The 27,548-nt window shown below is 59.6% G+C and overlaps 1 protein-coding gene and 1 long non-coding RNA gene across 2 annotated transcripts in view; one reads left to right on the top strand and one right to left on the bottom strand.

The window, feature by feature from the left end:
* Positions 1–592: 592 nt before the first annotated feature.
* On the top strand, positions 593–19,354 carry LOC144309099 (uncharacterized). Its single transcript, XR_013375219.1, has 2 exons — positions 593–982; positions 12,130–19,354. It is a non-coding gene; the product is annotated as an uncharacterized LOC144309099 (long non-coding RNA).
* The window catches only part of VAC14 (VAC14 component of PIKFYVE complex), a 100,497-nt gene continuing 74,247 nt past the window's right edge, over positions 1,299–27,548 (bottom strand). Inside the window, exons 15-19 of the mRNA XM_077890073.1 lie at positions 10,732–10,906; positions 9,246–9,364; positions 7,978–8,057; positions 6,051–6,201; positions 1,299–1,885 (exon numbers count right to left, since the gene is read on the bottom strand). Coding sequence (XP_077746199.1) covers positions 1,723–1,885; positions 6,051–6,201; positions 7,978–8,057; positions 9,246–9,364; positions 10,732–10,906 — 688 coding nt within the window. The 3' untranslated portion in view covers positions 1,299–1,722. The remainder of the gene's footprint in view (positions 1,886–6,050; positions 6,202–7,977; positions 8,058–9,245; positions 9,365–10,731; positions 10,907–27,548) is intronic.

Genomic DNA, 27,548 nt, shown 5'->3' with positions numbered 1-27,548 from the left:
GCGCGGCGGGCGGCGGGCGGCGGGCGGCGGGCGGCGGGCGGCTGGCGGCGCGGCCTCGGCGCGGGCACTGGCGCGGCGGCGGTAATCGGAGCCGCGGCGGCTCGGGCGTCACGTGGGCGCGGCGGCGGGGGGCGGGGGGCGGGGCGCGCTGTGGGAACGGCCGGCGGGGCGCGGGGCGCGGGGCGCGGGGCGCGGGCCGGTCGGCGCCCGAGCGCGGCTCTGAAACCCGAGCCCGGCGCGGCGGGACGGGCCGGGGGCGGCCGGGGGCGGGCGGGGGCGGGCGGGGGCGGGCGGGGCAGGGGCCGCGGGCGGGCGGGGGCGGCCGGGGGCGGGGGGCCTGTCGGGGGGCCTGCCCGGCGCCCTCTCCCCCGGGGCTCAGGCCGCGGTCTTCCCGCGCTTTTGGCGGCCGGCGGCAGGCTGGGCTCCTCCGGGGGCGTCCGGCGGGCGCCACGCACGGGGCGCGGCGGGGGGCGGGGGGCGGCCGCCTCGGACGCTTCATCCCCGGCACCGCGAGTCCGGGCGGCCCTCCGGGAGCTCTTTGGCCGCTTTCCCACGCGGAGCCGCAGCCACCCGCGTCGGGCTTGCTCAGCAGCGGGGCCGGTGCCCGACCGAGCACCGGGGGCTGCAGCCTCCGGCGGGCGCACGTGTGTGGGTCGCCCGCGCGCGGTCCTGGAGACTCCGGCGCAGATCCCTCCCTCCCTCCCTCCCTCCCTGCGCAGAGCCGGCCCCGGCGAAAGGCTCGCCCGAGCCCGAGCTCGGTCTCCCCAACCCCAGGGACCGCCTGGGAGCCCATTAGACCGAGCCTGGGACCAGGTGGACTCGGCCCACGGCGGGTAACGAGGCTCACTGAGCCTGAGCCGCCCAGGCGGGCACCTGCTCCGGCCCTGGGCCGCGGGGTCTGGGCCTTCATCTCCAGGGACCGCAGCCTGCAGGGCGTGCCCTTTCATTCAGAAACTCCAGCTTTGGTTCATCTGTTCATTGGGTATGTGGCCCGTTCCCAGGGGGAATCCGGGTGGAAAAGTCGGAGGAGGTGCCTGGGAAGGCAGGGTTCAGGGTTTCAGGCCAGACCAGTGCTGGGCGGTCTCCAGGACGCGGTGGGTCCTCAAGGCGAGAACTGGCACCTGGAACACCCCATCAGGGCTGTGCGGTGCCCAGCCTCTCAGGTGCAGCCAGCGCTCCCTGGGGTAACCCCTGGCATCAGCGCCCCGGGACAGGCAACAGGGTCCTGGAGTAACTGCGGGCATCAATCAGGCGGGGAGCAGGTGCCAGGGGAAGGAGCAAGCAGGTGCGGTGGAGGGTTTTCTGTCATTTCTTTATTAGGGCAGGGGGTGTGCCATCACATGGACTTCCGTGCTGGTCCCTCGGTGCAGACAGGTGCGCATACCAGCAGGTGCACACGTCAGCACGGGGCCAGAGCTGTGGGCTCTGGAGCGGCTGGAGAGGTCGCGCTCCTTTACAAGAGGATATTAGAAAGAGACCAGTTCCAGAGAATGGGGCGGCACCTGAGGCTTCAGCCCCACCCTGGTGGGGCGCCCGCTCTGTGTGAAGGCCAGGGTGCAGCTGCCTGCCCTGGGGGCCCCGGGGGCTGGGCTAGGAAGGGAGCTTGGGTGGACAAGCCCCACCCCGCCCCCCAGGCAGGTCTCTGAGCTCCTGGGGAAGGGGCCTGAAGACCCTGAATGCTCCGTGGGGCCGCTCCTCCGGCCCTTCTCCTTGCCAGGCCCGTCAGAGGACAACCCTTCGGTCCAGGTGGTCCCCGCGCCCACTCCGCTGGTGTCTCACTTCCAGGTGCTTCTTCTGGACCTTCTCAAAGTGCCGCAACAGCTCTGCATAGTCGATGCTGGGGGAATCTGCTTTCTGTGACTTGGGGGTGGCCTGCGGACTGTCTCTGGGGGGAGAAGGACTCAGCATCAGTCTCAGCACACACAGGAGGGAGCTGGGGGGCAGGGGGCAGCCCCAAAGTAGGGGAGCCCGGCAACATCCCCTCCCCCCTCTTGCTGGGACCAGTCAACACTGCCGCTTGGATAGGGTCTTCAGTCTCTGGAGCAGCATCTCATCGGGAAGCATTTCCTGTTTACGACTGGCTCTCTTTGGGGTGAAAGCCAGGGCTAGCAGCCAGCCAGGAAGCCAGCTGGGCCCTGGAACAGGGTCCAGGGAGAAGGGGGAGGAGGCAGCCTGGCTCCTTCTCTGGGGCAGGACTAGGCCTGTAGACAACAGGGATTGTCTACCGCTCAAGAGTCTCTACTGGGCCTTCCTCTGGCTTGGCAGGACATTGATTTTTGAGTGTTGGGGTCCAGAGGCCTGTGGTCATTCCCTGTTCCTGGGGAAGGAGAGCTGCTTCCACCACCGGGCATGCTGACAATCTCTACAACTCCTGTTGCTACCACCCTCCCTGGTTGTTCTGTACAGCTGCACAGGTTGTACACAGCTACAAATGTGCGGGATGCCCTCTCGGGGTGGTGCAGTGTAGTAACCCTGTTCAGCTTGCCCCAGGGACTAGATCCCTTGGGCCCTGTTCCTAACCACCCCTCCAGTGGAATCTCAGGAAAGTCTGCTCCTCTCGCAATGTAGCCTCACTGGCTTAGGAAACAGATCTGTGTGGGCTGGAAAAGTATTTGCTTCTAGCTGCTGAGGCCTGGTGGCCCAGGTAACAGGGTCTCACGAGGGCCATGGGCTATTCATGAGAACCCTCGGAGTTCATGGAGAGACCCCAATACTGGGGCACACACAGCATCTGAGCACACGAGCTCAGTAAGCCTGGATCTGGCTATAACACGAGCACTTCCCAGCCATTTGACCTCGGACCCGGGACTCTGTTTCCTCATCTGTAAAGGGGAACTGCCACCGGAGCCACCATGGGGTGGTGGTGAGGATTCCTTCAGATTCAGCATGCCAGAGCTTAGCCTGGTGTCCAGCCCCAGCCTAGGTGCCTGCGGGGCAGCCAGTGGAGCTTTAGCTCTGCCCCGAGGGGAGGTCAGAAAGGGCCCAGCAGCCCCAGGCCTGCTGTTCATCAGCGGCTTAGTCCACTTTGGGGGAAACGATGGTTCACCCAAAGGAAACCCACACCAATGAGCTCGGGCCCTGATCGGCATCTCTGACCTGGCTGTGAGGGCAGGACCAGGGGCAGCGGGAACCCTTCCCGTGGTCAGGATGCCATGTGGAGCTTGGGGATGGCCCCCACGCCCCTACCCACTGTGTTCCCTTCCTGTTGAAGATGCTCCACCAAAGACACTTGGATGGTGGCTTGGCGGTTGCTCTCCTGGGCCTCAGGCGACGTTAGTCCAACAAAGATCAAGAGAAGCCAGGTGGGGCTGGCCCAAGGGGGGTCAGGCTGTGGGCAGCATTCTGAACTCTGGCTGCTGTATTCAGCAACCCTAGGAATGGGGAAGGGGCCGCCCTGTCACAGTAACTCTCTGGTCCAGGTGTCACTGCCCTGAGAGAGTAACCTGGGCTTCTGAGGCCACGTGTGACACCCTGCAGCTTAGAGCTCTAGCCGGGCACTGGCCAGGTGCTTCCTCAACCCAGTAGCCTGACATGCGGGAGAGACCCGTGGGCTGGGAAACACGAGCCCAGACAGGACACTGGCGAGTGTCGTCGGACGCTGGGTGTCCACGGGTCTGTACACCGCTCCGCTCCCCTCAACACGAACGACAAGCTCAGGCGTTAGGTCCCAAGGTAGTGCTGAGGTGAGGGGTTTCCATGGAGATGCCAACAGTGGACAGCAAACCTGGGTGACAGGCACAGATGTGGCCAGGGGAGTGGGCCATACCTTGCACCCTCTGGGCCCTCACGGTGGCAAGTAGCGCTGCCCTCAGTGACTCAGCCTCCCTGGGCTCCTCCTGGCCTGAAGCTTATGAGCAGGGAGTGGGTCCCGGAGGGCAGGGGGAGGGCGGGCAACACACTCTGCCAGGAGCGGAGATGGGATTCCGGTACCCAAACCTGGCCCTCTTACCTGCCGCCCCACCCACCCACCTGTCACCAGGCTAATGCCGGTGAGCAGCCCCAACTTTTTCTTCAGGGGATCCCCCCCTGCCTCACTGAGATGGTCTCTGGGGAGTGGCCTGGAAGCCTCAGAGGGGCCGGGGTCTCCGAGGCCTCCTGGCGCCTTGAGCACATGGGATGAGGGATGGGTGGCGGGTGCAGAACCCCCCAGCTGTTCCAGGCTTGCAAGCCTGTCAGGCAAGTCAAAGCCGGCTTCCAGCTGCCTGCCCCTCCCAGGCTGAAACTGTCCCAGTCCCCCTCTCCAGGGGGTGGCTGTCCCTCTGTGCCCAACCCTGTAATCTGACCTCTCCCCCAGCTGTTCGCAAGGCCCCCTCCCTGCTCGACGTCTCCCTGCCCATCCTAGTCCAGGCCTATGACCAGCCCACTGACCAGAGAACCCAGAGGCCTCAACCCCTTGGCCCGAGACTCCTCTGACTCTGACCACAGGAGGCTGGGAGAGAACCCTCGTTCCCCAGCTTCCGCCTGCAGATGTGTTGTACCAGGGCCTGGAGCACGCAGGGAAGAGTCCTACTAACGCAAGCTTTACACCCCCACCCCAAAACGGAGATGCTGTGTATAGAGCTCCAACAGGGGAATGGCCCTGAGCAGCACAGGGTCTGTGGGCAGGCTGGGTGGGGGTGGGGACCAGAACCAGCCCTCCCGCCGCCACCGCCTCCTCCCCTCCAGCCGCACCTCTCCTCCTGAGTGCCTGCCAGGGTGACCCTAACGCCCCCCTGACACTGGAGACACTGCTGCAGAGGCCAGGCCAGCGAGGCATACTGTGGCTTCAGGACCTCTGGAGTCCCAGGGGTTAGAGGTTTTCTGAACAAGGGAATCTAAGGGCAAACCCAACTCCCTGCTCCCCTGGGAGAGTACATGGGTGTCACTATGAACAGCTTCGAGGGTGCCTAGCCCTGCCGCCCCAGAGCTCTGCTGTCTGGGAAGAGGGGTGGTGAGGGGGCCACACCTGCTGAGGAATCAAGCCCCTCCCACCGGCCCAGGGTAGACAACTTGTCAGGTGGCCCACACCCAGGCTCCAGAGAGGCTGAGCTGGACGGGAGGGTGGTGGGAGCCTAAGCCCAGGGCTCTGGAGAGACAGGGGCTTGGGTCCGGGGCCTCAAGCATCAGGCAGGCCAGGCCCATTTCGAGGCCGCCTGCATCAGTCCCAAGGGCCCAAACCCGAGGCCCTTCTGGAGAGTGAGGTGCCAGGCCTGCCAAGTGGCTCTAACAGCCTGGGAGGGAATTCTAGACACATAGGGCATCTGATGCAAGCTGGGTGCGCTCCATTCAGCGTAAATCTTCTCAGTGGCTCTGCTTGTTTCCATGGCGACCTGACAAGTGAAATTTTCCATCTCGGATGCCAAATGCCTGTGGATGAGGCAAAGCCTCCAAGGGTTACCAAATATAGACACAGCCCAACAGGCTCTGGAGGCCGGGCCAGCAGTGGGTTTGGGGTGGGAGCCGGGCTGGACCTCCACCCCCCCTCCAACTCAGGGGGCTACAGCTCCTGCCTGGAGGCTGCCATGCTGGGCTGGTGGTGGAGGCATGCCCAGGACCTGTTCTTCCCATGGGCAGGACTCTAGCAGGGTAGCCACGGGGGCATCCTGCCTCCCACCCCACCCAGGATGGGGTTGGGAAGGTCACAGGGACACTGGGGTCTCCCTGAGGCCCAGGTTGGAGACTCTGCCAAAGATGTGGGGAGGGGAGGGCCACCTGAAGCCTGGCTCTCCTATCTGCCATGGGACCAGACACCATCTCTGACCGAGGACGTAAACTCCTCCTCCACCTTCTCCTGCAGTTTCTCTACAGGGGCATCTGTTTGGGTGACTGGCATGCTCTCATTTTCTGGATTAACTCAACCCTGGCTGCTTACCCTCTGCCACCTTATAAATACTCCCAGGAACCCCCGACCTGGTGCTCTGAGGCCTCAGGGCAAGTGGCGGTGGGGTGGCCAGTGTCCACAGTGCCAGACGGATGTGATTCTGAGGCAAGGGAGACCCTTCCAGGTCTGACCTCTCTCGGTGACAAAAGCCACAGAGGCAGAGGGTGGCAGTCCCCAGCCCGACACTCACTCGGTCTGTAGCAGCTCGGGGTTGGGCACACACTGCAGCCGGTGGGAGAGCAGCTGGAAGGCTCCGCTCTGGGGCAGCAGCATGAGCAGGCCGTAGAGGGCCTTGATCAGGTACGGGTTGTTCTTCACGTCGAGCAGCTGCAGGCGCAGGTCTGTGGCAGGACGGAGGGTAGAGACTGGGGGTCAGGCACCACCCTGGGCTGCGCCTCGGCCTGCCTGGGAGAGGGGTCTACCCTGGGGAGGGCTGGGCAGGTGGCAGCGGCTTAGAGCGACGGAGGGGCTCCTCCTTGGCCAGACCCGCCCACCCTCTCCTCCAGCAGTGCCTCTGCTGTCCCAGGATGTCCTCATTCTTTCTTCCTGCCCACCCACCTCCACCTGGTCATCTGTCCTGAGAGTCACCTCAGCCTGGTGCCCCCCAGGCTGCTGCTGGGCCTTGTCCCTGAGCCCCTACACTCACTGCAGCCTAGTAATGAGGGGACCCGGGGCCTGTAGTGTAACAGATTCCCCGGTCTGCTCTGCACGTGCCAGCACAAGAGAGCTATAAATAGAGTGAGCAGGAGAGAAAGACCGGATTAGGACAGCTTTAAGGGAGGGCAGGATGGAAAAACGCTTGTGTGTGTGGCTAAACACACGCCAAGCTCAGAAGTGTCTGGTAGGTGCTTCTGGAAAGCCACCTCAGATACTAGCCCTGGGCGTACCCCACCAGATAGGAGAGGTGCCCCTGGGCCTGCCCAGTACCTGTCCCAATTAAACAGGCCCACGCTGCCCTCCTCTTGAGCCTTTCTGGGAGAATCCCTGGCTCCTGCCTTCTTGTATCTCTAAGGCCCAGTCCCAGACAGCCTTTGTGGACGATGAGCCACAAACTTCTGGAAAGGCCATGTCACCCCAGCAGCAGCTGTGTGTGTGGGGGGAGGTCTGGGTTGACGCTGGAGCCAGAGCAGCCAGGTTTTGCTGCCCCACCCCCAGCCCTCCTCTTGGCACAGGGAGCAGGAGCCACCAGTGGAGACCTGAGTAGTCATCTCTGGGAAAGCTGGGGCTGTGCGGCCAAGCCAGTCCCCAAGGCGGGGCCAGGCAAGCCAGGAGCGGGATGGGTGCCGAGCAGGCCCAGGGTGTGTCTATGTGGTCTCCCCGACGGAGCCCTGGGCCTGGTGAGGAGGTGTTTGCGGCTTCTCCGGGGTCACGCTGGACCTGGAGGCCCTGGGGGAAGTGAGATGTCAGACCAGGGGACCACTTGGGACAGGCTTTGATGCACACTGCTGGGAACAGGGTCTCCCGCGCATCCCACTGTGGTGGCGGTTGTGTGGAGTAGCTTGGGCAGGTGAGAGGCGCTGCCAGAGCGCCGGGGGCCAGGGCAACCAGCTGGGCAGGAAGGAGGCCGCCGGGCGGGCTGCCTCCCAGCCTCCCCACCGTCCCGTGAGCACAGGAGTTTGATTCAGCGGGCTGCCGGCTTTGGAGGGCAAGCACTGCACGTGCCGAGGCGCCAGGAGCTGCGCTCGCCCTAGCCAGCTGCCACTCCGGCACATTCAGCCTGGATGTTACGGTCACACCGTCGTGCCTGGGCCCCCGGCAAACGCCGACGCTGCCTTGCAGTGAGAGGAGCGGGTGGCTGCTGGGCATGGAGAAGCTCCTGCAGGTGGGCCCTGTCCCCGGCCTCGGAGAGCCCTGGGAACAGCTCCGGGACAGCTGCGCCCCCAGCCCCGCCGCGGAGACATTCTCGGCCTCAGGGTGGGTTTTGCCGTGCACTCGCCTGGGTCCACAAGACCCACCTGAAGATGCTCGGCCTGATGCCGCGCACGGACAGGGCTCCTTGGCCCTGACTTCTTACATTCTTGACATTCTAGGAATCATCCCTGGGGTGAGCCCCCCTCCCCCCCCACCCCCGCAGAGGCGGCCCCACTCCTGCTGCACGCAGGAAGCAGGGCTCTCACATGTGAAGATGGGGCACTCGATCAGCTGCACCAGCTTGTCCACCTCAGTGAGGAAATCCACCGTGACCTCCAGGTCCCCGCTGGCCGGTGGGTCAAGGAAAGGCTGACCACTGGGCGGGGACGGCCCCTGTTGGGGTGGGGGCAACCGGAGAGCTGGGCCCCAGGGCCATGTTCTTCCCACCTGAGCCCTGGCTCTGCCTCAGCACGAAGGTACACACAGGACACCAGTCTATTTGGCGCTTTGACCCCTGTCCCTCTAAATGAAAAAGGCCATGGCTATCTCTGCCCCCCCGCACGGGCACTCGGGTTCTGCCCCGTGGCTCTCTCCTCTGTGCCCTCCCAGCTCTGAAAGGCTCTTATCTCAGCCCTGTAGCCTGGGGGCGGGGGGGCGGCTGAGCAGGAAAGGTCCTCTTTCCTCCCTGAGTGGACGCCTGTCAGCAGGACCAAGGTCAGGGCTGCGGCACGTGTGTGGCCTGCAGTCCTGGGCCAGGCCAATGGCTGAGAAAAGCAAAGCTAGGGCATGGAAGGAGAGCAGGAGCCCTCAGGGAGCGAGGAAGGCCACACCGACCCTCAGTGGAGGAACCTGAGGGCCCCTTTCTCCTTACCCCTAACTCCTGGTCCCACGAGCAAAGGAGGCCCATTGTGCATTCTAAGTAGCTCCTCGATCCTGGGTCACACGCCAGGCATTCAGAGAGAGGCTGCTTTGCTTCAGTGTTTTAAGAACTGTGACCAATCTGCCCATGGATGCCTTTCACAGGCCCTGAGGCATGCCGGGGGTGTTCACTCTGGCTGAGGCCTCTCACCCAGCCTGCTTCTCCCCTCTGCGTCACTCCCAACCTGGGTTCTCTCTGGTTCTGTGGCCCTAGAAGGTCCCTGAGCTCCTCCCCAGAAATGCTGATACACCAGAGCTCAAGCCCGCAGGCCTCACCTAGCTGCACCCACTGCAGTCCACCTGCCTTCCCCATTCCTGTGGTCTCTCCCAGCCCCCGCCCTGGGGCACCCCTCAGGCTGGATCCCTGGCTTACAAGGTGGGCAGCCTCAGCCACAAGACCCAGATGACCCTGTCTGTTGCCAACAGCACTCTCCAATCCACCCCTGTCTGCGCCCTCGAAGGTCCTGATGTCACAAGGCCTGGAGGCAGAGCAGAAGGACAGGGGGATGGGGCAGAAGCGTGCCAGTGGGGCCTGCCACCTGGGCAGAAGGGTAGCACTTGGCCCCCGCCTGTCCCCCAGTGGCTGGATAGGAAGGATGGCGAGAGCGAAGGATACAACTTCTGGATGAGGTCGTAGGCGTGCCGGTAGTTCTGGGTGAGGAAGCACAGGGACACTGTTGTGACTGGGTTGTGGCACCAGGAGCGGTACAGGCAGCAGAACAGGTTCTGGCTCTCCTGAGGGGGAAGAGGTGTGAGCAGCTCACAGAGCCCCCACTCCTGCCCAGCCGGGGTCCACGTGGGGCCTGGGATCCAGGGGCCCTTGCGCTGTGCCGGGGAGCCAGCTCAGCACCCAGGGCTGTGTTTGGCAGCCCAGCTGGGAACAAGCTGTCACAAAGGAAACGCTGACAGCTCCTCCTCAGACCCTGTCATTACTCCCGGTCCCGCAGAGCCACGTGGTGGTGGCTGTGAAGGCCTGGTCAGGCGTGAGCCTGTCCTCTGCGCTGGCATTTCTGCCCTCGGCAAAAAGCAGCATTGTCCTCTCCAGATCTCTGTGGTCCTGGAGCCTATGGGGCTGGGAGGGCTCGGCCGCGGGGAGGGAGGAAGCTTCCTCAGGGCTGAGGCTCTCCAGCAACCTCCCATCTCATCCTCAGATGCCATTTCCTCCCTCCCCCGTGACCCACCTGGCCCTCAGGAACCAGCCCAGGAGTGAAGCCCACACCCAGGGAACCCCTGCACTGAGGAAAATTATTAAATCCTCTGCAAACGTCTGGAAAGAACCACAGGAAGAAGGCAGAGGTGTGGCTTGGATTATTCTGAGCTGCCTGACCCCAGATGCCCTAAAGTAGGCTTGGATGTCCTTGAGACTCTCTGAGTGGAAGTAGAGGCAGGGTCTGAGCTGGAAAGGAGGGGGTGGGGGGCAGAGACCACAGCCCACATTGGGAAATGAAGAGCCACCAGCACATCCAGAATAGCAGCCATTTCCAGAGGCCCCTGGAAGCTCAGCCTCCTGCCCTTGCCCGGTGTCTCTGAGCAGCCCCGGTGGGTCCTTATCCCAAGCCTGGGCCAGGCAGCACTGTGACAACCTGGCTTAGGATAGGGGGCCTTGTGAGACAGATGTGTTCAACTGTTTGAGAGAAAGGCCAGAGCCAAGGCGGAGGGTGGGGAGAGCAATAATCCCTGATGTCCAGCAACGGTTATAGCCCAGAAGCCTGGCTCAGACAGGGTGGTGTGGCCACGAGGGCACGAGCCTTTGGCTCCCAGGAGCCAGTCTGCTCAGTGTGTGAGGGGGCAGTGCTGGAGTGGGGGGTGGGGTGGCAACAAGTGGAAAATGTATGGTCTCTGGCGGGTCAGGGAGGGCATGTGGACCCTAGAGTCCAGAGCCTTCCCTGGGCAGAGACCCCTGCAGCGGGTGGCCCCAAGTAAACTGGCTCTGACTTACTGCCATGGTTGGCATTCAGTAGGCAACCCAGGCAATCTCAGATTTCATCCCATCTCCCCCCTTCCCCCTGGGAGCCTCCTGGGGTGAGGGGCGGGCTACTGCGGCTCTGTGCCATGGGTATGCAGGATCGCACCCGGGGCCCGAGCCCGTGGACGTGGAGTACCAGAGTCTTCAGGTCCTTGAGCTGGTTCCTCAGCTGGAAGAGCTCTGTGGAGGTGAGCAGGATGGTGTTGAGCGTGTGGACCATGGTTGAGGCGAACTTGAGGTCCTCCTCTCGGAGCAGGATGTCTGCCATCGAGTGAAAGATGTTCTCTGCATTCAGCAGGAGGCAGAGCTGCCTGGAAGAGAGGCCGAGTGGAGGTCAGAAGCCTCTGGGCTTAACCTAGGAGGTCTCTCCCCGGTCCTGCAGCATCCTGATAGAACCTGCCCTTTCCTGGGTTTGGCCTGGGACCCCAGCTCTCGGGCCCGTGGGGGACGGTGGGGTGCTGCTCACACTGGGCCTGGCTCCAGGCCTTCCAACACTGCTCACCCGGGCCCAGCAACCCTGGAGCCCACCGGCTGGACTGACTTCTCTCCCTACCTCCAGCTCCAAAACGGAACTCTGCGAGCAAAGGCGGGCCTCCCTCTTCCTACCACTGTTGCCACAGAAGCCCCGGGTTACCTTTCTGATCTTCCAGAGGCCACAGCAATGCCCCCCACAGGCCGAGGTACTCCCTACCCCTTCCCCCCTTTACTTTTTTAGAGATCATTTTCATGGGACAAGTAACACTGCACCGGTCATCTAGGTACTGTCCCCCTGCCCGCCATCCTGGGGTCAGGAACTTGTTTTGTTCACAGCTGCCAGCCCCCCACCTGGAGTGCATGGTGCCTGCTATGACAACCCTGAGTTTTATCTTTGCTGTTCAGAAAACGAAACTCTGGTGCAAGGAGGCAAAGTGACTTGACCAAGGTCATGGGATGAGTTAGGGCCACTTCTCCTTCCCACCATCTCTCTAGGAAGTCCTGCAGGGATGAGGCTCGGGCTGTGTGGAAAGGAGTCTCCATTCTATGAAAAGGAAAACAGGAAATCCAGAGAATGGAGAAAAGCAGATTTTTCAGGGTCCCTGGGCCAAGACAATGTCAAGTGAGAGACAGGTCTCAAGGACAAGTTCTGAGGAAGCCTGCTGACTTCCCTTCTTTGCTATGATGCCCACAGAGGCTCAGCCTTGGGGGAACAACCGGGTCTTCCTGTTGGGAGTCCAGGGATCCCACGACTTCTGCAGACTGAGAAGGACCAGCCAAGGAGCTGGCAGGTGGGCCTGGAGGAGGGTGTGTGGCCACAGAGCTCCTGACGGCACCAGCTCAGCATCCCTGCCCTGTCTCCCCTTTGGGGTGCGCATCTGCTGGCCTCACTTCTAGTCCCTTCTCCTGGGAAGCATAGACTTGGACTCAGGCTTGTGGGGACAAGGGTCTGGGGCCTCAAGGTCTAGTGTGCTGATCAACATGAACCACATTTGGAGCCAAGATGCTGGACGCATAGCCATCCTGGGTCACTGAACTCACACTAAACTCTGCATTTCAGGGTCCGGTTTCCTGCTTCCCTCTGAATACCAGCCATGCCTTGGGGCCAGACAGAAGATTCTTCCCACCCCGGCTCCAGAAAAATCCCAGAGCATTTGGTAACAGAGAGGCCAAACCACGAAGTGCAAACACTGGGCAGGCCGTCTCCAGCCCAGGCCCAGCTGGAACCAGCAGCCTTGGGCAAGAACGCAGCAGAGAAGAGGAACAAGGCTGTTGGGGGGATGGAGCTGGACGGTGTGGGTTGGGCTTTGCCATCGCCTGAGGGGCGCCCCTGCTCACCTCTGTGTACCCAGAGCCTGCTATGTCCGCCCAGCTGGGTGACCCCTTGTGTCTGTGCCACAATTTCTTCACCTCCTAGTTGGGGGTGATCTCCACCTGCACGAAGGGGGCGACTCAGAGGAGAGCGGCTCATGTGGGGGTGTATAATATGTGGCTAATGGAATCCCCGTTCAGTACCCTAGTGGTACCATGGGTCGGGGGGGACAGCCAGCTCCTAGGAAGAAGCCTGGCCTTTCTGTGGAGCACAGACAGTACTCCTTTCCCTCCTGGGCCTCCCACTCCTGGATGAGCTCTGTCTCCAGGGCCGTGGGATAGAAATGTTCCAGAAGGGCAGGCCAGAGAGGAAGGGGAGCATTCTGACAAATGGTCACAACTGCCCGTCGCCTGCAGCTGCTGCCGTCTCCATGACAGAGGGGGACAGCTGAGGCTCTGCCGGGCAGCGCTCTCCAGGGACCAGGGGGCACAGGGACCTGTGGCAGCCGGGGAGTGGGGGGTGGTGCTCTCACGTGAGGACAGCTGGGGAGGTGTGGAGGGGAAAGCAAAGGAGGTGGTGGTGAGCACAGGCAGGCGCCAAGGCCTCCTGGTGTCCCTCAAACCTGGGAACACTGACGGTGCTACAGAAGATCAGGGATAGAGTTTTCTAGAAATGCTCCTCTCTGACCACCAGTGAGAGCACACCGACCTGGCTCTGCTCCGGAGTGCACGTGCTGTCTCTCTCTCTCTCCTGTGTCTCTCGGTGGCCATGCCTGGTCATGTTTTCAAGGCCATCTCTAGATCTGGATCAGGGCCCCAGCACAACTCTCTGGCTCCCCGCCTTCCCATCTCAGGGAGCAGCGTCACTGCTGAGGCCACCCAGTTGCTCTGCCCAAACCAAGGAAGGAATCGGCCTTGATGCCCTGGCTTCTCTCTCCAGGGCACCCGCCAGGCCGACAAGTGTTGGCCACCTCTTCTGGTCAATTCCAAGCCATCTCCTCACTGTCTCCCTGCTGCTTCTCCCACCCCTACAATCCACCCTCCCAGTGTACTGCCCACCGGGGCAAGCCCTGGGAAGTGCTCATCAGAGCACGCTACTCCCTGGTGCTTTCCCACTGGATCGAAGCAAACCCCAGCTCCTCACCACGCCTCTAGGATCTCCTATCCTCTGGTGACTTCTCTCCAACTTCAGATCTTACCACTTCTCTCGCACTCACAACAGGCTGGCCCCTTAGGCTTTTCTTCTGTTCCTGACCTCTGCCGTGGCCTGGAAAGCTCTGCTGAGGCAACAGCACGTGGCCAGCCTGCTCTGGCCATGGAGGTGTCAGCTCCAACCCCAGGCCCTGCGGAGGGCCCTGCCAGTGCACCTCTCTTGCCACCACCAGCCCTTTCTAAGGGAAGTCCCACGTCTTTCTGAGCATTTCTCACTACCTGCATCATCTGGGAGGCAGACTTGTTCACTGGGTCCTGGCTGTCTCTCCCTCTAGAACGAGAGCTGCAGAAGGCAGGGCCCTGCCTGTGACCCTCATGAGGAGGGCCTGGCACTGAGGAGCTGCTCAGTAACCACTGCTGAACATTACCGTGTGGAGGAGCAGTGCAAAGGCCCAGAGATATTCCTGCGCCCTGCTCCGGCGCACCACCTTTGCTCATCCTGGGCAGGCCCCTGCCTGCTGTGCACAACTTGTCCGCAGACAGTAGCTTCCCAGATGTCACGTTTCCACCCTTATCACCCATGGCCCAGCTGGGGGCCTGTCCAGGGCATGTGGGAGGCCGACTCAGCTCAGAAGACCCCTGAACCGGCGCTGTCAGGACACAGCCACAACACGTTGCACCAAGGAGCCTCTCCCAAGCTCTACTCATGAAATCCCTGTAGGAGAAGGCAGAGGAGCCAGGAAGGCCCCGCCCCCCCCCCCCCAGAGGAGCAGGGGGGAGTGGGGGGCACACCCTCTAGCCTCAAGCCCCACTGTGCTCAGGACGTTTGCTTCAGCAGGGCTGTCCTGCTCCCCACCCCTGTGGCTGGGCCAGGGGACAGGGAGGTTCTCAGAGGCAGGGGCTGCACCTCATCTCCTCTTATCCAGCTTTTGTCATCCTGTCCCAAGGTCACCTGAGGTTTGGGGAGAAGGAAAACAATTCCCAGATGCTGGGTCACGAAGCCTCCAGAAGGCAAGAACAGTGAAGTATTAGCTAGTGCACCGGGAGCTCTTACCACATGCCAGGCACTGCGCTGGGGGTGTTACATGTGCCCCTGGGGGGATGGGCAAGGGGCGATGAGCCTAGCTCATGTCTTTGTGGGCTCACTGGGTCCTGGGCATTTTAGGGGGCAATTTTGGTAGGCCAGCTCAGTCGTACCCTGGGGGGGCCTCTGAATTCCTGAATGGGACACTGATTCCTCTTTCCCAGTAAGAAGGGGGGTGGCTAGGGGGAGAGGGAGGCACCCAACTTTTCACTTCAACCCTGAGCCCATGAAATGGCCTGCACAGGTGGCCTCCAAGTCTCCAGAGGCCCAGACCCAGGGTCCTCCTGTGGCACCTCGCTGAGTCCTCACACGCTGCGGGGTGGGGGGTACGACTCACTCCACACGGAGAAGACCATGCTGTCAGGCACCTAGCTGATCGGGGGAGGAGGGAGGCCCTGACCCAGAGAGGCCACTTCCAGACCTGAGTTCCTGTTCCTACTCTGCCTCCCCGGTGCCCGTCCGTGCCCAGTGGGGGCCTGGCAGATGGCTGCCTTGCAGGGCTGCTGCGTCATCACTTCTGCTGAGCCCCGGCCCTCCTGGGCTGCCTGCCTGGCTCTCAAGCACAGCATCAATAATGGAACACAGCTTGCAAGCGTTAAACATTTGCCTGTATTTTTTAATACCCGTATTAAAGTACTATTCATCACGAGACAGCAGCTTGGAGAACTGGGGACGCCTAGAGAGGTGAGGCAGGAGGAAGCCTACATGGGCCCTGGGAGGGCAGGACCCGCAGACCCGGCTCGGGGCTGGAGGGCAGGGGTCCACACTCGCGCCCTGGTGTGGCCTCTGGCACTCAGCCACTCACCTCAGGCAGGACTCCGCCTCTCCAGCCTCCTGCACAGCTGCTCCCTGGCTTCTGGGCCTGGGATCACGCTGGGGAGGGAACAGTTCTCTTTGGTCCCCGTGTTATATATCAGGAGCTCGCTGGGGAGCAACCAGCCTCCAGCCTGACCCAAGAGAGGGACTCCACTTTCCCTAGTGGATTGAGAGGACACGCCTTGCCCAGGGAGATGGCTTCTTTGGGGGTCACTTCAAAAGGTCAAGGTCTATAGCAGAGCCAGAGGAAGGCACTCTGGAGCAGGGCCTGCCTGGAAAGGGCTGCACTACACCTGCCAGGCTGGTGTGAGCTTCGTGTCACTGTCCCGTCAACCACTAACACTGGCCAAGCATCCTCGTGCCCCAGGCTCTGACTCTGAATGGCCACCAGCCTCAGTGTTGTCCCACAGTGGAAGATGCTCTCCTGAGCCACTGTTTCAGGTGATATGTGGTCCAGAGCAGGTAGGAGGAGGAAGGTACCAAGTAGCCTTACAGGTGGCTTGAGACTGGCCGGTCACACCCCGAGGCTATGCGCCCAGGCTGGCCAGGAGGATCCCGCCTATGAGGCAGCAGCTGCTGCCCGCTGCATGGGAGACAGGCATGGGCACAGGCTGGCTCCTGCTAGGCCAACCAGGAGCCTGGCACTGTCCTTTACCCTCTCCTGGCAGTGAGAAAGGGGCCACATGCTGCTTTTCCTCCAGGGACCTGGACAGGTCACCAACTCAGAAAAGGCCAAGACTTGGGTTGGAGAAAGAAACCTACCCAGTGGTTGTGTGCCCCTGTCCCCCATCAGGGCTGTGTGCAGAGCAGGAAAGAAGAGGCCATTGCCACTGTCTGAGCGTGTGAGGTGGGGGCTGCTTCTGCCTCCAGATGCCTCTTTCCAATTAGCCAGCCCTGTCCCCCACCACCTCAGGGCCTGGGCAGGGCAGGAGGGGATAGAGTTCAGCAAAGAGGAAGACTGCTTTGGTAGTGGGAGTGGTAAAAAGAGGAGAGTGAGCAGTTCCTTTCAGGACAGATGACCCCCAGGGCCTGGGGAAGGCCATGGTGGGCCCAGAGGAGGGGGCAGCCGTTAAGTGGACTCCTTCCCAGGGCCAGGCCCACCTGCAGGGGCAGAGGCTCCATAGGAGGGTGTGGGCCCTGGAGCGCAGAGTCCTCGGCACGGATACCTTTCTTGGGGAGGAAGTGCTCTAGCTCCTTGCCATGCTGTGCTCTGGGGAATCTGAACCCTGCCATGTGGCTTGGGGGAAGATGTAGTGCTTCTTCCCATGGCCCCACTTCCCTGTGCCCTCTGGAAACAAGACCAGCAAAGTCACCAAGGTCAGAAACTGTCCTCCCCCTGCTTCGCTGTCAGCCGATCCTTCCTAGGTCCCTGGGCCATTTGTAAGACACTCATGCTGGTTCCCTCCTGTGGCTCTCCTCCACTCCCATCCCCAAGTAAGGGCAGGCTGATGCCCCCACCACCCCCACCTCACAGTTCTGACACAGTCCAGAGAGGAGGGCTGGCTGGGGAAGTGAAGTGAGCTAAGCTACACTCACTGGGGGCTGTTGCCCTCCACTCCCCTGCCCTCTCCTTCCACAAGCCTGGCTTTTTAAATAGAGATGGAAGCATAAGCAGATGGTGTGTCTGACCCTCGGAGGGAGTGCCTGGGGTGAACCTTCAGCCCAGAGGGTCCAACAGCAGTGGGCACAGCCCACCCCATGGCGACTCAGCCCAAGGCTACTGGACAGGGATATGGGAAGGGCACCAGAGAGATTCAAGTGAACTTTAAGGTGAGGCCTTTCCTATTCTTGACTGTCCTCAGCTAATGAGAAGGCCGCCAGCACAGGACATGAACAGCTGGCCTGATGGGGAGAGACTCTGGACAGCGGCACACTTGGGTGGAAAGAGATGCCAATGCTGAGACAGAAGCTGGAGAACCACCTCCCACCCCCAACCTCCCCCCGTTGCTATTCATGCCCTCTTCTTGCTTCAACCCTCCTGCCTCTTGGTGCCAACTGCTCCGTGATGAACACAGAAGTCGGAATTAGCCTTCAGAGAGTGGGCCCTGGCTCATTAACACCCCCGTCTCCTGTGTGATCAAGGGAATGAGCCCTCTGGGCCGCCCAGACCCAGGAAACCGAGCCATTAGTGTCACATGGGAGGTGGGCGACATGGCTGATCTATCCAGCACCTCCGGCTGGGCTGAGCCCAGTAAACAGCTTCCCAGATAGAAACAGGGAGGTCTGTTTGCGGCCCCTAAACCACCTGCCCGATGCTGCCCGGCCCCACCTCCGCTTCTGTGCTCTTGCATCAGGAGTCCTGCCCAGGCAGGCCAGGACTCCAGCCACACTGGGCCACATTGGACATGGCTTGCGGCTCAGCTCTCTGGCAGGTGGTCTGGGGAGGGGATGGTTAGTTCTGGGGTGGAGAACACTGTCTGGCTGGGGTCTCCAGGGTGACTGGGCAGGCAGGCCTGGTTCTAGGTCCCTTGCTGAGGCTAAAACTGGCTGCTGCCTCTGAGGAAAGCACAGGATGGGGTGGGCCCCCTTGGGCCTCTGCAAGGTGGCTTCAGTGCCAGGCCCATAAGGGCGAAGAACAAGTTTCAGGTACCTCTTGTGCAGGTGTCCTTGGCAGTAGGGCCAAGTCATTTCTTTTTTCTTTTCTTTTCTTTTCTTTTCTTTTCTTTTCTTTTCTTTTCTTTTCTTTTCTTTCTTTTTCTTTCTTTCCCTCTCTCTCTCTCTTTCTAAGATTTTATTTATTTATTCATGAGAGACACACAGAGAGAGGCAGAGACATAGGCAGAGAGAGAAGCAGGCTCCATGCAGGGAGCCTGACGTGCAACTCAATCCCGGGACTCTGGGATCACACCCTGGGCTAAAGGCAGGTGCTCAACTGCTGAGCCACCCAGGCGTTCCATGGGCCAAGTCATTTCTGCTCAGAACCCTTCCCTGTCCCTCTAGGTGGGCCTCCTTCCTTTGTCTCCATCCCTAGCGTCTGCGTCCTGACCGCAGGATACACGGAGGTATGGGCCCTCACTTCTCTCCTCTGGCTGTGGTCCATATGCCCTCAGTAGTCTAAGGCCAAGGGGACATGGGCTGTCCCAGGAGATGCCTGGAGTCTCACAACCATAACTCCAAAGTGCAGCCTGATGTCAAGTATAGAAAACACAGGAGCCCAGAGCCACTGCCACCATTCCCGCTGCAAAGGTCCTCCAGCCTTGGCCTTGGCCCTGCCCCTGCCCAACAGCTGGATCCTTTAGGAATTTAAAGAGAAAGTGGCCTTCAGGTCAGAGTAACATTAGAACGGGAAGTAGGAGTAGCCTCCCATCTGAAGTTCAGAAAGCGCCAGAGCCACACTGCCCCCACTTCTCCTCATCCCACCCCGCCCCACACTCCTCTTCTCTTCTAGTTCCCTGCTTCCCAAGTATGAAAATTGTAAATCTGTTTTATTTATTTCAATCAATCCTCAGCAGTGTGCCCCTCAGGGCAGAGGCAGCCATGGTAACCCTGCCAACTCATGCCTTAAAAATTCATCGTGTTTAATGCAGTCGATGTGTCTGATACGTTTAAAAGTTTCTTTGCGGGGTGGGGGGTGGTGGTGGTGGTGGTGGGAGGAGGCACGATGACTTGTTTTTCTGGGTCTTGCTGAGAGCTGATGGAAAGGGATGGAGGGAGGGGCACAGCATGACGGGGAAGAGGAAGAAAGGGGTCTTTTATCTACTTAGTTCTCTGCTGCTCTATTACAGAGCAGCATGGCCAGGCTCCTGGGGGCCACAGACACCCGGGCTGGGCTCATCTGGAGACCTCCAGGGAAGGCCTCATCCGGATGGGAGCAGCTAAGAAAACCAAACGGTCTCTGCTGCCTTGTGGTGAGCCAACCCCTTTCCAGGGGCCAAGAGGAGTGTGGCTCTGAGCCAGGAGAGGTGACTCCCGGCTCATACACTGCCAGGGGGGTCAGGTGGCCCTTTTTACCATGTGAGGGGTTCCACTCACTTAGGAGAGAAGCTGTCTCCTGCACATGGCCCAGCTGACAGCCTAGGCCCTATCTGCCCTGTGCTCTGTCAGCCTGGCCAAGCCTGCTTCCCAGTGTCCATCCTTAGAGACCTCTCCAGTCCCCTTCAGGCCTTTGACCCCTCTCCTGCCTCACCTTGGCTAGTTGCCCACAATCTCCTTCCTTAAGATCTGCACAGTCCCTCTGAGCTTCACCTCCCAATATTTGCTTGTGTGTCTCCTTTCTTAACCTCTGCTTCCCAAGGCAGAATGAGCCTGGAACCACATGAGGCCTGGCCCAGGGATGGATACTTATGGAACAGGAGATGAACTGCCAGGAGGCTTGGATGACAGCTCTGGAACATGGCTTGCGTGAGGAACTACATGCTCAGGAGCCAGGGGGTCAGGGGGGTTTGAACCCTGCAGGGGGGTTGGGGTAGGCGGTAGGGTTGTGCAGCATCTAGTTCTGGCTGAAGCACTTACAAAATTTGCCAGGAGAGGCCTCTGAGGGGACTCAGCAGGTGTCTGACTTACAGACGAGGTCCAGGTTTGTGTCCCAGAAAAGATGCTCTACCTTCCATCCCACAGGTGGAGATACCCCAGAATGCAGCTGGATGCAGGTGCGATGGCAGGGGCGGGATCCCCATGCTGGAGGTGCTTGGAATACCCACAGGGCATGGAGGGAAGACCCTGGGGGCTTGGCTGAGCTGTGCCCGCACTGGAGGAAAAGGCACTGCTGGGGGGTGGGAGAGGTGGGAGGAGCTGGAGGCCCCTCCGCCCGACCCCCGGGAAGCCCACGGCTCCTGAGCATTTCTTTCTTTCTTTCTTTTTGTATATTTTTTATTGAAGTTTGATTTGCCAACATATAGCGTAACACCCAGTGCTCATCCCATCAAGTGCCCCCCTCAGTGCCCGTCACCCAGTCACCCCATCCCCCCCACCTCCCCTTCCACCACCCCTTGTTCGTTTCCGAGACTTAGGAGTCCCTCATGTTCGGTCACCCTCTCTGATATTTCCCACTCATTTTCTCTCCTTTCTCCTATAATCCCTTTCACTAGTTTCTATATTCCCCGTATGAGTGAAACCATATAATGTTTGTCCTTCTCCGATTGACTTACTTCACTCAGCATAATACCCTCCAGTTCCACCCACGTTGAAGCAGCTCCTGAGCATTTCATCTTTTGAATAGTCAGCAAATAAAAGCAAAGGGAAGGGTCACTAACAGAAATCCTGTTGTTTCCACGACAATCGATTCTGAGAAACACCGACACATGGAAAGCCCTCGAGGACAGGTGGCTCCCACCTTCTCCTGTCACAGAGGCTCCTGCCCGGTAACGACCACACACGGCAGTGCTTCTACATTAGGCATGTCACGTACCTTGAATCCCATTAACGTGGGACAGGTGTAATTTCAGCTGCCCCTCTTAGCAGCGAATGAAAGCGAAGCACAAATGAGAGCCCTGCCAAGCCCCTGTCTGGTGGCCCAGCCCCGTCCCCCTATGCTCTTAGTTGCTGCCAGGCCACACACCCAGCCCTCGGGTCTCACAGCCCAACTGGCACAGGGGCTCAGACATGGTCATGATTTGGGGGTACTTTGGCTGCAGGTATCACTGGGCCCTCTGATGGACTGAAGTCTCAGTTTCTCCAGAACGTTCCTGTGGCTCTGGGGAAATTTACCTGCAAATCAGCTACTGCGGCCTGACCCTCAACCTGGGGCTGCCGCTGTGGGTGGCAGGCAATGACCGCACAGGCCACACCTGGCCAGGACAGTGCTGCCCTGTACTTTACACGTAGTTCCGATGGCTTTTCTCCAAGGGTCCATGGGAGGCAGAATCGGGGAAATGCACCCACAGCTCTGCTAGCCAGAACCCAGACTCAGATATGGCTGAGGTGGAGGCAGGGGAATGACCTCGTAGGGGTGACTCCATCAACAGCTTCCCAGACACCTCTGCTAGGAGCCCTGGCTCCTGAGTGCACGTCCCAGGCCGGCTGCTGCCTGAGGTCTGAAGGGAAGGGGAGACCGGGGCCCTGAACGCAGCCAGGGAACCAGTACGTCTGAGCCCCACGTGTCTGGGAGTCCCCGGGTTAGCCATTAGAGAATCTCAGATGGAGACTTTCTCTTCCTTTAAGGCCTCTGAGCTCCTACCCTTCCAAGCAGCATTTCCTCCCGAGGAAGTGCTCAGCCTCCAGCTCGTGAAGTGGCTGCATGCTGCCCTGATGTTAACACACAAACAGTTGGGAAAACTGTTTTCAGGCCCCAGATGTGCCCGCCCATCCACACTCCTGCCAGCTTCCAGCCACACGCATGGGGGTCCTCAGGGATCAGGTGCTCATGGGCGGAGGGCCAAAGTGAAGCCAAGCACTAGTCCAAGGCCACACTGCCATGCCTGCAGGGGAGCAGAGTTCCTGACCCCGAGTTCACGTTCCATTCTGCCAGACAGTCTCACACTGTGTGTCACCTGCAGGACACAGACCCCAGCGCAGCCCTTCTTTCCACCAGACTGAGGGCTCCAATCCTTGCAACTCAAATATCCAGTGCAGAGACACCCCTTTATCCCATGGCTTGTGACGCATTTCCAGGGAGAAGTAGATAAATAGAGATGTCTTACAATGTGTCTTAGGATGGGTGAGGGCAAGCACCCCCCGCCTTGCCCCATCTCTGCCATTTCCACTTCAGATATGGGGATGACCTTCTGAGAAATAAGGCAAGCAAATAAAATAAGTGCCAGGAGCCAGAGGAGCCCACCCAAGGCTGCTCCACTGTACCTGGGGATGGCCTGGGGACACCCCTTACCCCAAATGTCTTCCTGTTACCGAGTTGTTCTGTTCAGATTTTCTATTACTTCATCCCATTATTCCCAAATGAGTCCTTTGTTCCAGGCCAAGGGATTACTCCCCACTGCTGCTTTTATGACCACAAACTTTTACAGACGGTGAGCATCTCCCTTCCGCGTGCTGGGCACTGAGCCCAGACCCCGAGGCCTCCTTGCAGCTCTGCCTCTCTAATCTTAAAGCCACGTGCCCCACCTGTGTCCAGCAGCCCGCAGTAGTCACTGCACTGAGGCCAGAATGCCTCCCCCAGCAAACTCTTCATTCAAATGGGCTGGCTGTCCTCATGGTTTTGGGTCCTCAGTCATCACAGTGACGAAACCTCTATCTCACATTCCCCTGGTGACTTTTCTTTAAGGGATGTAACCTGCCCTGAATGGTTCCAATCAGGGGCTGCCATTTTGCTTTCTGGTGGCAGCCTCAGTCCTCTGCTCTAGGGCACTGGCCCCCCACTTCTCAGTAGGGAGCCATCACCCCCACGGCCCATCAGTGCCCTCACCTACCCACAAGGTCACACAATTACCTTTCAGAAGCAGGAAGGCCCTCCAAGCCAGGAACAGCACCTTACCAAGAGACCCCTAAACCTGGTCACCTGAAGGCCTTATGGGACACCAAGTCCACCCTCAGGCCCACTCCAGGAAGTGGTGATCTGTGTGAACAGGCTTTATAGTCAAGACTGAGAACCACTACCCCCAAACTGCCTTCCCAGAGCTACAGCCACAAGCTCAGTGATACCACTCTCGGTTAGAAATGGGGAGATTTAAAAAAAAAAAAAAAAGAAATGGTGAGATTTTATTAGCATCCCAAAGGATGCGCAGCCTTGGAGCTTTGGGTAAGGCCATGGATGCTGTCGTCATGACGTCATGACGTCATGACGTAACCTCACCTCCCCAGAGCCCAGGTCTGGTTTTCCTAAGTTTCTACCCGGGATTTTGCTATTTCTCTGCTGGTCCACCCGAGAGGTCCCCAGCCCATTGTGCACAACCCCGACTTGCTCTGTTTGAACAGAAGGAAAGGAGGGCAAGTCAGGTCAGACGGGTGCTGCACCCTAGCCTCAGGCTGTGGTTTCTCTGGCAGTCATGCGCTGGGGTGTCCCCCAACCTCGGATAACCCCCGGGGAGGAAGCTCAGTTCACCAGCCACTGTGCTGGGCACATGCCACTCCTGCCTTTCTGGCCTTCATATTGTTAGTCTTGAAGGTTTTGTGAAATTTTATAAACTGAGATTGCAGTCTGTAGCTCTTTACAAGTACCTGCTTCCAGGGCATGGAGATAAATGTCAGAAACAGAATGGCAAGTGCAACAGTAATACCCACAGCTGGTCACAGAGCAAGTCTCACAGCAGTCTCACTGCTGAGTCTCTTGGAAAATGGTAAGAAGATCAGAGAAAAAGGGCTGCGCAGAAAAAAGGGTCACAGCAGAGGTGACAGGACAAAGACAGCAAGGACGAGATTCCCTCAGTCCTTGGTGGCAGAGTGAAGTAGCGGGGAGAAGGGGAGGGTTCTCTTATTTGTACCTTCCTTCACCTCCTGCCAGGAAGCTGAAAAAATTCCTCTCGTGATCACTCATTTTCAGGGAGTTTTAAGACGCATGAAATGGGCTTTTCATCTGAATGTTCCTTTCCAGCCCAGGAAATCCGCACAGGATTAAATGAATAGAGCGAGCAAGGGCCCCAGGCGGGAAGCGTCCGTGGAAGTCCCTTTGGGGAAAGTGTCGGCAGGCTTCTGGAGTCCCAGGTCCCAATTACAGACCAGGTCCTGGCGGCAGAGGTGGGCCAGGCGAGTGGCCTGCTGGGGATCGGCCATCCTGCCCTCCCCCGGCACCCGCCACTGCCATGGGGCAGAGGCCAGGCCGCCACATCCAGAGACAAGCGATGGAGTTGAATACGGCGAGGTGGTGGCCTTGGTAAGGGAGGGTGACCCCGAGCCAGTGTGCTTGGAGCTCAGAGCGCAGTGCCCCACAGCTCGGCATCCTGCGGGGGGCGCGCTCCGAACAAGGCGGGCTGCGGGGCGAGCCGGGGCCCTGACCCGCTGCTGGCAAACCACAGCCACAGCTAGACGCGAGCTCGGCCAAGCTGTACATTTGTAAGCGCAAGACCAAGTTTTGGAAGGAAATACAGGATACTAAAGCGGAGGCTACTCTGGGGGAGGAGGTGGTGGTGAAAGGTCGTCTATGTTTTATGGTGCATCTGCTGCATTGTTTTGATTTTTATCTTACATGGTTTATATTTTTTTTGAACCATAGATGAGAAGGAAGTTAGAATGCTATACTTCCGGGGATCGTCTGGACTGTCCTGGAGATTCTCAGGGGAGGAGCAGGGATAGGGTGCAGAGAAGGCGGTGCCTCCTCCAGCCGAGATGGCGGAGCTTCTCTCTCCCTGGTGGGGGCTGCTGCAGATTTGCAGATTTAACAATGGAAACATGCATTTTACAAATGAGAGGATCAACAGCCGGGAGATGGTATTTTTAGCTGCTGTGGCTCTTTGCTTCAAAGGCGTAGGTTTCATCTAAAACCAGGCAAACCTCCTACAAAGTCTGCCTGTTTGCAAGGAGTGATTAGCATAATACGAGCGAGCAGGAGAAAAGGCCTGGCTCCACTCGGAGGCAGGAGTGCCTACTACAGGGGAGGCTTTCTCCTGAAATAGAATCACGAGGAGAAAGTCTCAATGGAGACGAAGCCCCTGCCTTCAATGAGGAGAGCCGCCCCACACCGATGGCCCAGGCAGGCCGAGGATCGTGGGTGCAAGCAGCACACAGGGTGAGAGGTGCATCCACATGCGACCGCAGCTGGGCGCGGCAGGGCCACCCCCTGGGCTGCTAGTGTCACTAGGGCCCCACGCAACCACCTTCTTCCAGGAGAAGTACAGAGGATTTCGGGGCTGCCTTTCGAGATGCCCCTTCTGAGGGGTAGGGCAGAGCCAAGCCGAGGCTGATGGAGAGGGTGGGGGGGGGCAGTCACAGCAGGAGGGCTCAGGGGATGAAAGCACAGGGAGCTGTCCTCCCTGGAGGCTGTGCCAGGGCTCCTGGCCCTTGAGACGCAGCACAGCTGTGGGGGAGCCTGCTGTGCCCCCCCATGCCCCTCGGGCACTCATGCCTGTCGGGGGCTGTCCATCCTGCCCTCCTTTCTCTGGCCTCCCCTACTTCTGCCCTGCCATCGTGTTGGCTTGGGGAAGACTGCACATGTGGAGAGGGGCTTTTCTTCAAACACCACAAAATTCAATGAAAGCTGTGACCTTCTGAGAACCAGAATGACAGATTCTCATCCGGGGAGCCGAGCTAGGGACAGATAGCGCCCGGGCAGCTGCTTGGTCACACCAGTCCCTGAGCCCCATCCTGGGGAGAGTGTGACCTTGGGCTGCGGGTGGGGGGGGAGGGCAGGGGGGCGGCTGGGGGCAGAAGTGGCAGTGCTGCTATCTTGGGCACTATTGGCACAAGAGGGAGCAGCCGGTTCTCCACAGCCCCCTCCCCTCGGGGTCCTCATGGCAGGAAGATCACAGGTCTTCCTGCGGAGGGTCAGGGGACCGGGAAATACAGACAGGGCGCACGGCTGAAGCTCTAAGAAACCAATTACCACACTGCTGGGGGGCTGGGGGGAAGCAGAAGGGATGGGACCGGGGCAGCTGCTCAGGCTTCAAGGGCAGGAAGGGAGTGAGGTCATTCTAGGAACCGGCCAACTGTCTGGGCCAGAGGCTACTGACATAGGTGGGCAGGGAGGCTCCTTCAGGAAAGGGGCTCAGCTCACGTGGGAGGAAGAAAAAAGCTGACTCCTCTGGAGAAATGACTAGACGAGGCAAGTTGGCTGAATTCACAGGCACCTGGAATTAACTGGCTGAAGGCAGTGTCTTCTGGAGAGTCAAACAAGTTGGGGCAGGGATGTCTGGGGTGCTGAGAACGTTTTTAAATTTAGTCCAGATTCGCTGCTCAAAGTGCTGGTCCCAGTGACACTGAATCTTCTAGAAAGATGTAGCAGCCAGACCCCTGGTCAAGCAAGCTTCCCGAGCCACTCCTAACTAGTCTTTGGTGTTCTGGGGGGCGGGGTAATGAGGGAGAGACCTTAAGGTCAGAATTGTAACATAGCCCTGAGTATGTCCGCCCCCCCCCCCCCCCAGCCCCGGGCCACACTTCCCTTCCACTCAAAGGATGTTCTGGAAGCAGGGCAGGCCACTGGGCTCTCGGGAGCCAGCCACCTCAGCGTGGCCTCATGCAGACCCACAATCCTTCCTTGGCTGGGGGAGATGGGGGCTCACTCAGTGCCATCCTGAAGACTCTAGGGGTGGCCACAGATCAGTGGTTTCTCCTCTCAGTTCTTAGGGACACTCATAGCAGGTGGAGAGTTTTCTGAACCTGCTCAGTCCCTTTGGTAGGTCACTGGGTGCCTCAGGGCTGCTCTTGAGGCAGCCAGGAGCCTGGTCGCAGCCATACTCCCAGCTCCCTGCCACGCCGTAGGCAACCCTAATACCTGCCCTCCCAGAGGCTAGTGCCTCTGGGCTTCCAGGCAGACTGCTTGCTACGTCAGAAACCCCTTGTCATCCCCCACCCCCACCCAGGCTCTATCTTTCAGGGCTCAGTTAGACCGCATCTCTTTCTAGAAGCTTTCCTGGACCCCTCCATCGGGGCTGGGCACTCCCTCTGTCCCTGGGAGGGCAGGTATTAGCTCTGTCCACTGTGGTGTCCCTGCCAGTGGGCACTAAGACAGGTCTGCTCAGTGACAAATGGCATTTCCTGGCAGCCCCCTGGGGAGGTGGGGGCAGCGCTGGGGAAGAGGCTCTTATCTCTCCTCACCAGGGAGGGGCTGAGCGCTTGCTCTAGGCATTTCCATTCTCACAGAGAGGACTCTTGCCTGGCCTGACAGCTGTGGCCTAATTTCCAGGGCTATACCCAGGCTCCTTATTTTAACCCACTTGGTATTTTTCATTCCTGAAGCATGGGGGGGGGGGGGGGGGAGGAGGTGGGGGGGATGGAGAGGGATTCGGGAATGGGGGAGGTGTAGACAAATGGAAGAGATGAGCTCAGTGGGGCTGGAGGACTCAGGCATTCTGGGGAGGGAAAGAGCCAAGAAGGAAAGGGATGGGGTGAGGAGGGCCAAATTGATTTTTAAAAAAGAATTTTAAAAAGGAAAAAAAAGTCCCAAATCCTACCCCCTTGATTTCCCTCAGTAAGCACTTTCAACAAGGTCACAAATGCACTGGCTCTATAGATTTTTGGCTCCAAACCACATTTCAGGCAGCCTTTAAAAGCCAGTTCTTGGCATAGCTTCAGCTGAGCCTGAGGAGAGGAAAAACTAGGGCACTTTTATGCTCCGAGAAAATATCAGATCCAGG

Source organism: Canis aureus, chromosome 3 (genome assembly GCF_053574225.1).
Source record: "Canis aureus isolate CA01 chromosome 3, VMU_Caureus_v.1.0, whole genome shotgun sequence".
Lineage (NCBI taxonomy): Eukaryota > Metazoa > Chordata > Mammalia > Carnivora > Canidae > Canis > Canis aureus.
This window is presented reverse-complemented; position numbering and strand designations above follow the sequence as displayed.